Here is a 10,633-nt window from a genome sequence, read left to right as displayed (position 1 = left end):
ACTTTTAATCATGTTTTTCATGCTCGACAGAGTACATCAGTATTGATTACTATTTCTATTCAAGTATGTATCTACTATTTTCAGGTAACTATGTGATAAGTTTTTGCTATTGTTTAGTTCGAGATAATTCAGCTCAACATAATCATATGAAGAGATACAATCAAAAAAGAATCGTGTTGGAGTAACATTAACATTGACATCGATTCTCACATTGCTGATGTGAAAGTGCACACATAACCATAACCATAACCATAGATGTTTTCACTCGTATCTTGGTGAAAAGTAGTTATGGTTCCATACATACATCCACATCAACAATGTGAGAATCAATGTTAATTTTAATGTTATTTCAGCATTTCCCATCAAATAATCTTTTGCCAAGGGGGTAGTCAATTATTTGTAGGCGAAGGATTGGGCAGATATATATATACTTCCATGGTATAATATGAGGGCTTTGTCATTAGCACTAGCACATTATTATATTATGAATATGCATCATAAAGTTATTTTATTATGAAATCACTTCACCTAAAATGAGGTTTTCTGAATGAGTCACGATGAATGCGGGCCCTTGGCACAACAAGGGCATAGAACCTTATATCCTTTTCTTCGGGATATATTAGGAAAAAGATCTTTGATTTTGTGCCCTTGCCATGTTAACTGCGTATAAACCGTGTATGATTTCACATGCATTCATCATTGTTCTTTCTGAATGTAACCTCTATTCACTTAGGGTGTGATTTTATAATAAACTCACTTATGGTGTGTATTCGTTTTATAGTGGTGTGGTAATATTATTGCCTCATTATTATGTACATATCAAACAAATCTTTGTCATAATGAATCCAATGCAGTTTGAAAGATGATCAAATCCAATGGTGGTCTATTAGATAGATGGTATGGATTAATACATCTACATAATAAATGAAACAGAAAACCACACACTATTTGAGTGAAGAAATTAAAGTCTAGTTTTTAATAATAATAAAAAAAATGTATTTAAAAATAATATTTTTAGAACACAATATTATAACATTTGGCAGAAAAATCCATTTGATATGATCATTTCATCAACATTTTTCATATGATTTATTTTATATAAATATCCAAAGAGCAAAATAAAAAATATATCTAAAGAATATCAAGTAGTAAAGTTATTTTTCTTTTTAATCCAATACTTTGCTTAGAATAATTATTGGGGAATTACAAGTAAATTCTGAGATATTAGAGGAAATTGAAAATCAATAAAAATTAGCCGATAAAGGTAATTGTTTTTTCATTCATTCCTTAAATATACAATATCTTTAATTAATAAAATTAACTTTTATTAATTCTCTTCAGGTCATCCTACTTCCTTGTGGAGTATATCTGTGGACATAAAGTTACTCTCAAAGAAAGTGTTTCTCATTTGGTTGGTGGCATACAGGTTTTGTTGGGTTAAATTTCTGCTTAAAGAAAATGGTGAGTAATTAGATGATATTTTCATTCATTGCTCCTTTCAATATTAACGCATTCTTAGCTTTAAAAAACTAGACTGGAGTTTAAAATAGTGGTTTTTTTTTTTTTTTTAATTTCTTTAATTTTATGATTTTGTTTTTATCAATAAAAATGGTAGACATATAATTATGATTTTGCTACAGTTTACCATTTTTGTAAATAAGTTTGAAAACTCTATCTTGATAAATTCTCATAAATGCCCCTACTTTTATATTTAAATTTAATATGATCAGAGTCATTTTCATAAAAAACAATGAAAAGTGTAGCCCACGATTCTAGAATCACGTTTGTCGGTTCTCAAGATTACAATTTTCAAAAACACGTTAATTATTATTTTAAATTGGAAATCCAACACCGCAGGAAAAAAAAAATGTTAAATCCAGGCAATCTTCTGCACCTATGGGAAGTAAGACTTGCGGAAATAATTTTAATTTTATTTTCCTTCCTTCTAATGATGATTTATGTTTTGTTCCACCTTGAAGATTTGAGTGCAAGATGAAGCCTTATAACTTTTATGACAACCGTGGCACAAAACCAATAATCATTTTGGATTGTCGTGCAATGATCAACTATCATTTATTTAGATCTCACTTTGAATTAGTACATCAATCAACTTTTCAAACTTTGATCCAATCCAGAGCATTGGCAAGAAATGGTAAACTGTTTCAGAATTTAAAGCATTTAAACTATGTCAATTTTACTCGACTCATTCTATTTTTTTTCATATATACCATATCGAGGCTCAGCCTCACATAAATGATTCTCTATCAGGCTCCCTTTCTGATTTGTCCAATAAATTTATCTCTAATTCACTTTGAATCTGAGTTTTTTCATGAAATCTAGAAGATTGTGGAGTTATGTGGTTCTAATAACCTTTAGTAAGATTTTAAATCTTACTAATTAGCCCCTTCAGTTCAAGGTACAGAGTTGCTATTAGGAGTGCAACTTGATTCGATTCGGTTCGGTTTGAGGTTAAATTGGAACCAAACCGACATAGGTCGGTTCTATTAAATAAGAACCAGAACCGAATCAAATTCCATTGGAATCAAACCAACCCAAACCAAATTAAAGTCAGTTTGGTTTGGTTCGATTCCACGAATAGCAAATATTTTATAAATTAGAAGTAATATTTTTTAATGAAAAAATAAACATAAAATTTCATATAATAAATTACAAATCTATCCATAAAAACCATTAGTTTATCCATAAAAGATCACTAATTTATGTACTAACTCTTAAAATAATTTACAATTATTATTATATACATATATATTTATTTATTGCATAAGGGTTCGGTTCTCGGTTTGGTTCAGTTCTATACAAGCTTGATCCAAGAACCGAACCAAATTGATAGGTTCTCCATTTTCATAACCCGGAACCGAAGCACAATTTATTTCAAACCAAACCAAACCACCCCAAAGCTATCGGTTTGGTTCAATTCTCGATTTGAACCGGACCAAGGTGCACCCCTAGTTGCTATAGCCCGAACCTTTGATTTTTGATTGGTCAAAGTCAAATATGTATTATATTTATTAAATATTTTTTTACAAAATAATTTTAGTATTTTTATTATTTTTAAAAATATTAAATCTTTTATTTAATAAAAAGAGCATTAACTTATTAAATGCATATAATTAGTTACAAGAGATAAAGTAAAGAAGTCTGATAATGATAATACAATCCCTGTAATGAAGGACTAGAGAAACAGATAATAGACACGGATTAGATAAGAGTAATAATTCGACCAAAATCCAAACAAATAAATTAAGATAAACAAGGCTAAAATGCACACGTGGAACTAAAGATCTTCATCCCCATAACACTTTTAGACTCTCCTTAGAATATCATCCATCTCTTCTTCAATTTCATCACCTTCTTTTTTCTCAAGGTTAATGCATTTGTACCACTTTGCACATAATAAGTAGAAAATGAAATCAACTGAAGTTAATCCGGCGAGCAGAAAATAGAACCTGTCCATATGGCCGAAATTGAGATTACCAGGAATCCAACCTGGACTATCTCCTCTTGCCGTGATAGTCATCACCATATTAACAAGCATGCTACTCACATAATTCCCCAGAGAGATTGAAGCCATGCAGAGGGAACTACCAAAGCTCTTAAGACCATCGGGAGCTTGGCTGTTAAAGAATTCCAATTGACCAACATACATAAAAACCTCTGAAGCGCCAACCAACATGTATTGAGGTATTTGCCAAAATATAGTTAAAGAACTAGAATCATAACCAGGCTTAACCCATTTTAATCTTTCGATTTCAGTGATTCCAGCCGCCACCATTGACAACATACCTATAACAAGCCCAATTCCCATTCTTTGAAGCTCGGTTAGTCCCTTGGGATTTCCAGTTATTTTCCCTGTTACCGGTATGAGGAGTTGACGATAGACGAAAGTGAAGATGAGAACACTTATGATGTCAAATGCCGACATGCTTGCTGCGGGAAGATGGAAGTTGCCAATTTTGGAGTTCATGACATCTCCTTGTTCGACAAATAATGAGGCCATTTGGGTGAAGACGACTGAGTAAATGATGGTGCATAGCCATATGGGAAGCATCTTTAAAATGGATTTCACTTCCTCTACTTGAGTTATAGTGCATAATCTCCATGGATTCATTTTCATTTGTTGGTCTTTCTCTGTTATTGTTGCTGCCTTATCTAAGCATCTGAAACAAATTCAAATAAATTGAAAATTAGCATGTAATATAATCCAAGTGATTGTAGACTCAATTTAATATATGTGAAGTGAATTGAGGTCAATACAGCATTATTCAAATAAAAAATTATGACTTACCTAAATCCATCACTGTGCATGATCTTCCTACTCCCTTTAATTGCAGACTCTGAACCTTCCAACTCGAAGAGCTCTTCCCCATTGGTGGGAACTGAAACCCTCCATTTCTTAGTGGAGGCAACAAATACTTGAGCAACACGCATCAATGGATTACCACACGGCTTGAAGTGTCTATAACTACGAGTCCCCAACAAGAATAGAACAAGACCTATGATAGCAGAACCCGCTGATGCCAAGAATCCAACTGTCCATTGACCCGAATCCTCAAAATAGACTAAAATGGTGTTCGAGAAAAGGGAGCCAACATTCAATGCAAAGTAGAAATAGCAAAAGAAGATGCCTTTTGCATACTTTTCCGTAGGTTCCATCTCATTAAACTGATCAGCCCCAAACGTTGCGATGGATGGCTGATACCCACCGTATCCCAAAGCTACCAAGTAAATTGATAAATAAAAAATTACGATACCAATGGTAGATGTTTGCTTGCACTTTAATTCTCCATCTCCACAACCACTCGGCTTCACCAAGAACAACCAAGATGTTATTGATATGAGCACCAATCCCTGTTTAATAAAATCAAATTAATAGTTATTTATAAACATCTTATCAAAATTGGAAAGTTCATAATGAACACCCAAATCATAAATAATGAAAATTTGTTTTGGGCATCTAAAATTATTCACAAAAATAAATAAATAAAATAAATTTTATTTTAATAAAATAATTACCACGACAAAGATTAATTGGAAGATTGCACACGTTAAATATCGTCCCCAATATGAGTCACTAAGAAATGCCCCCACCAAGGAGAACATATAAACTGTTCCAGTCCATTTACTAACGCTGTTGGCAGCATCGGCATTGTCATGTTCAAGAACTCTTGTTAGGAACAAAACAAGGTTCACTCCCACACCAAAAAAAGCTAGTGTTGCTAATCCTTGGTTCACTGCAATAAAAAATAAATAAATAAATAATTAATTAATTAATACTTTAAATAAAATAAAATAAAAAACTAAATTTAATTTCAATATTAATTTATTATTAGTACCCAATAAGAGATTTGCTGATTTCCATCCTCCTTTATTCACTTTGATTGAAGATTTTGTAGGAGAATTCATCTCTCTTTCTCCAAATCTTTCACCCTGTAATATAAACTCTATCTGTTAGTTTTGCTTTTTAAGACCTTAAAACATATATATATATACGAAAGTCAAAACATCGTAAACCGAGTTAAGCCTTACATTTGATACTCTTTTTCAAAAGAAAATAAACTTAATTTGACTCGTCTCATCTGAGTTAACTTGTGAGTAGTTGAAAATGTCGTTTTCGATTTTTCCTAATTTATGGCTACCACAACACAACCAGTCAGTTACTAATATACATCACCTGATCCACGTTGCCCTGCCCTCCTTACAACCTTTTAAACTTTCTAAGTGAAAAGAGAGAAAGAACAAAACAACAAAAGATTTGCCATCTTCACACTTAAATATCTAAAATTTATATTTTTTTTTATCATTCTAATTTCAATCATTTTTTTATTATTTTAATTTGTATATTTATAAATAAACAAATAAATAAATAAATAATATAAGATTAAGCTATCATATGGTTGTGACAGAAAAAAAAAAAAAAACATAGATGTACCATTGCACATTTTATATATATAAATTATTTTTCCATAGAAAATTCATTTTTACAGATATTTTTCCAAATAAATAAATAAAGATTTTCTCGAAAAAAAAAATTTCTATTATATGCATCGACTCTAAAAAAAAATTTTGCTGGTTAAGTTGGACTTGAACCCACAACAAAATAACAGAAAAAAAAATGTATATGATGATTGAGTAGTCCATATTATTTCAATTCAGTTTAATATTAAAAAAAAAAACGAAAAAAAATGGCTAAAAAACACTAATTAAACAAATTTTTGGTGTATTAAGTCCTCAAAAATTCATATATAGGCCAGTGGGAATAATAATAATAATAATAATAATAATAATAATAATAATCTACTTAGTGTTGTGCACCATGCACACAAAAATATTAAAAATAGTAATTTTATGTACATCATCTATATCTCATTCTATATATTAGGGAAATAATATATCAAACTCAAGAACATTTTACTGTTGGAAATATTTCAAAAAAATAAAAATAAATAAATAAATAAACAACATTACTTACTTTTTGCGAGATTTAGTTACTGATAAGGTGAGGTGATGTATTCCCAAATTCTACCGGATTCTGGCGAAGGCGAGGAGAGAAATGTAGCCAGAAAATTAATCACTTTCACCCTGTAATATAAACTCTATCTGTTAGTTTTAATTTCTTTTTAAGAGCTTAAATAAATTTAAAATTAGTTAAACATATATGCGAAAGTCAAAACATCATAAACCCAGTAAATAACAGTGTCCTTTATTTCCGTTAAAATTATTTAATATTAATACTTACCCCTCACGTTTTCATGAATATTTGAGGCACCACCACCTATTTTTCAAATTGGTGGACATGCTCTCTTCTTGACTCCAGTCTTCTCTAATTTTTCTTATGAAAGATGACTAAGATGCCCTTCTCTCCAACCTTAAGATTTTGTCTACTTCTAGCTTAAAGACCATTGAATTTTGTGTACAAAACTCAAAACAGAGACTACTCCATGGACTTCACTGGGGGTGTCAGTGGGTCAATTTCGGTTCAATTCTTATGAATATTGAAATCATAACCTTTTTTATATTTTATAAGTTTCAGTTCTTGTCAGTTCCGGTTCCAATTTTAAAATAAATAGAATTGGAGTCATAAAAAAATCACAGGTACCCGTCGATTCCAATTCTTAAGAATCGAATGAGAAAAATTATTTTAACATCATTATAAAAAAATTCTTTTAAAAAATAATATATTATTTGTAAAGTATCAACTTAATAATAATTTGTTCTACTAAAATGATGATTTAATGATTTTTATTTTCAAATATTAAAATTTATTTCCTTTACAAGTAATAAATTTAAAAAGAAATGACTCATCTTAAACTCAAATATTTAGTTTATATGAAATTTGAAGAACTTTATATTATATATGTTAATTTAAAAATATAAGATTACCTTGAATCATGTATAATGACAAAATAAATCGGTTTCGGGTACCCATCAAATAGAACCTAATGGTTTTTGGCTCCTATCGGTTTGGTTTCATATTAGATTTGAATCTAATCAACTCCAATAAAAAGGGAACCAGAACTGTAATTTTTAATTTCGGTTCCGGGTAAATGGGTACTCATTGACACCCTTAGACTTGACAAATTAGACTCTTGACCAAGTTAAGCCTTGTATTTGGTGCTCTTTTTCAAAAGAAAATAAACTTAATTTCTTATTTGATTTGACTCATCTCATCTGAGTTAACTTGTGAGTAGTTGAATCGGCTCAACTCAGTGGACATCATAAGAGATTAGACATTAAAAATATCTAAAAGGGTAAAAATGTCATTTTCGATTTTTCCTAATTTATGGCTACCACAACACAACCAGTCAGTTACTCATATGCATCACCTGATCCACGTTGCCCTCCTTACAAGAGTTCTAAACTTTCTAAGTGAAAAGAGAGAAAGAACAAAATAACAAAAGATTTGCCATCTCACTCACACTTAAATATCTAAAATTTATATTTTTTTTATCATTCTAATTTCAATCACTTTTTTTATTTTAATTTGTATATTTATAAAAAAAGAAAAAGAAAATATAAGATTAAGCAATCTATATACTTGTGACAAAAAAAAACATAGATGCATCATTGCACATTTTATATATATATATAGGGAAATGTTCAGCAACAAACATTTTGGCAAAACATTTTTGAAAATATGGGTTACAGGTTTTGGAATGGGCTGATTTTTGGTGAGGATGATCTCTACAGGGAATAGATCATCATCACCAAAAAATCAGCCCATTCCAAAACGTCTAACCTATCAAAAATGGTTTACAAAAAATGGACGGTCCACACGATTTTTCAACCTGTTAACATGGGGCTAGAAGTTTTGGAATGGGCTGATTTTTGATGAGGATGATCTCCTCACCGTAGAGATCATCCTCACCAAAAATCAGCCCATTCCAAAACCTCTAACCCATGTTTTTGAAAAATGTTTTGCCAAAATGTTTGTTGCTGAAAGGACCCATATATATATATATAAATTAATTTTCCATAGAAAATTCATTTTTACAGATCTTTTTCCAAAAATAAATAAATAAATAAAGATTTTCTCAAAAAAAAAAAAAAATCCTATTATATGCATTGACTCTAAATTTTTTTGCTGGTTAATTTGGACTTGAACCCACAACAAAATAACAGAAGAAAAAAAAATAAATAAATAAATAAATAAGAAAAAAATTTATATGATGATTGAGTAGTCCATATTATTTCAATTCAGTTTAATATATATTTTTTTTTTTTAAAGAGAAAAAAATGGCTAAAAAACACTAATTAAACAAATTTTTGGTGTATTAAGTCCTCAAAAAATCATATACAGGCCAGTGGGAATAATAATAACCTACTTAGTGTTGTGCTCCATGCACACAAATATATTAAAAATAGTAATTTTATTATCTACATAGCATCATCTATTTCTCATTCTATATATTAGGGAAATAATATATGAAACTCAAAAACATTTTTACTATTGGAAATATTTCAAAAATAAAAAAAAAATAAATAAATAAACAACATTACTTACTTTTTTTGCGAGATTTAGTTACTGATGATAAGGTGAGGTGATGTATTCCCAAATTCTACCGGATTCTGGTGAAGGCGAGGAGCAAATGTAGCCAGAAAATTACTTTCACCCTGTAATAAAAACTCTATCTGTTAGTTTTAATTTCTTTTTAAGAGGTTATTAAATAAATTTAAAATTAGTTAAACATATATTATATACGAAAGTCAAAACATCATAAACCCAGTAAACAACACTACCCTTTATTTCTGTTAAAATTATTTAATATCAATTAAGCCTTCCACGTTTTGGTGAATATTTGAGGTACCGCCACCTATTTTTCAAATTGGTGGACATGCTCTCTTCTTCACCTCAGTCTTCTCTAATTTTGCTTTATTATGAAAAGTGACTAAGATGTCCTTAGGATTTAATTGTCTACTTCAAGCCTTAAAGACTATAGACTTTTGTGTACAAAACTCAAAACTGAGACTACTCCATGGACTTCACCAAATTGATACTCTTTTTCAAAAGAAAATAAACTTAATTTCTTATTTGATTGATTTGACTCATCTCATCTGAGTTAACTTGTGAGTAGTTGAATTGGCTCAACTCAGTGGACATCATAAGAGATTAGATATTAAAAATATAACTAAAAGGGTAAAAATGTCGTTTTCGATTTTTCCTAATTTATGGCTACCACAACACAACCAGTCAATTACTCATATACATCACCTGATCCACGTTGCCCTGCCCTCCTTACAACCGTTTTAAACTTTCTAAGTGAAAAGAGAGAAACAACTAAATAACAAAAGATTTCCCATGCATCTTCACACTTAAATATCTAAAATTTATTTTTGTTTATCATTCTAATTTGAATTATTATTATTTTTTTTTTAAATTTTAATTTGTATATTTATAAAAATATATATATATAAGATTAAGCAATCTATATGGTTGTGACAAAAAAAAAAACATAGATCTATCATTGCACATTATATATATAAATTAATTTTCCATAGAAAATTCATTTTTACAGATTTTTTCCAAAAAAGATAAATAAATAAATAAAGATTTTCTCAAAAAATCAAAAACATTTTACTGTACGTTGGAAAATTTTAAAAAAAAAAAAAAAAAAAACATTACCTGCTTTTTGCGGGATTTAGTTACTGATAAGGTGATGTATTCCCAAATTCTACCGGATTCTGGTGAAGGCGAGGAGCAAATGTGGAGAAATGCAGAGAAATGTAGCCAGAAAATCACTGGGGTAGGATCTGTAAATCCTATTGTCATTTAAGGTATGATAGTAACAAAGAAAAGTGACAACAGAGAGAGAGTCTGTCCTTCTTAAGAGAACGATAACTGTGAAAACATGAATTTTTTTTTGTTGTTGGGGGGTTTTATTTATTTAGAGAGGAAAGATATATAGAAAAAGGAGTCAGATTTATTGTTTTAGTTGTAACAACTACCCTAACTATCTCCTAGTATCTCGAATTTAAGTTGATGGAGTCTTCACACTTTCATATCACATGCCCCTCACGTTTTTCTCAATATAAAATATACCCCTATATGTTTTGAAACTCAATGCATGACTCCCTTCACCTAGGTCTTCTTAAAAAGACTAAAAACAATTACTTT

At 29.9% G+C, this 10,633-nt stretch overlaps 1 protein-coding gene across 1 annotated transcript; it reads right to left on the bottom strand.

The window, feature by feature from the left end:
• Positions 1-3,147: 3,147 nt before the first annotated feature.
• Positions 3,148-6,585, bottom strand: LOC147396812 (protein NRT1/ PTR FAMILY 7.1-like). The gene is made up of 5 exons (XM_086450692.1): positions 6,491-6,585; positions 5,355-5,448; positions 5,035-5,252; positions 4,307-4,869; positions 3,148-4,178 (listed from the first exon to the last, which is right to left on the bottom strand). Exons 2-5 carry the CDS (start codon positions 5,422-5,424, stop codon positions 3,323-3,325), a joined length of 1,707 nt encoding a protein of 568 aa, XP_086306818.1. The 5' UTR covers positions 5,425-5,448; positions 6,491-6,585; the 3' UTR covers positions 3,148-3,322.
• Between the last annotated feature and the right edge of the window lie 4,048 nt (positions 6,586-10,633).

This window comes from Akebia trifoliata, chromosome 8 (genome assembly GCF_017979445.1).
Source record: "Akebia trifoliata isolate Shusen 1 chromosome 8, ASM1797944v1, whole genome shotgun sequence".
In the NCBI taxonomy this organism is placed as follows: Eukaryota; Viridiplantae; Streptophyta; class Magnoliopsida; order Ranunculales; family Lardizabalaceae; genus Akebia; species Akebia trifoliata.
The sequence above is the reverse complement of the archived record's forward strand: the minus strand, read 5'-3'. Positions and strand labels throughout refer to the sequence as shown.

What these genes read in the sequence shown, in the direction of transcription:
- LOC147396812 (XM_086450692.1), bottom strand. Translation starts at nt 5,424, where the DNA reads ATGAATTCTCCTACAAAATCTTCAATCAAAGTGAATAAAGGAGGATGG. An exon ending in ATCAGCAAATCTCTTATTGG is followed by an intron (nt 5,253 to 5,354) that starts GTACTAATAATA and finishes TTTTTATTGCAG; the next exon opens with TGAACCAAGGATTAGCAACA. An exon ending in TCCAATTAATCTTTGTCGTG is followed by an intron (nt 4,870 to 5,034) that starts GTAATTATTTTA and finishes TTTATTAAACAG; the next exon opens with GGATTGGTGCTCATATCAAT.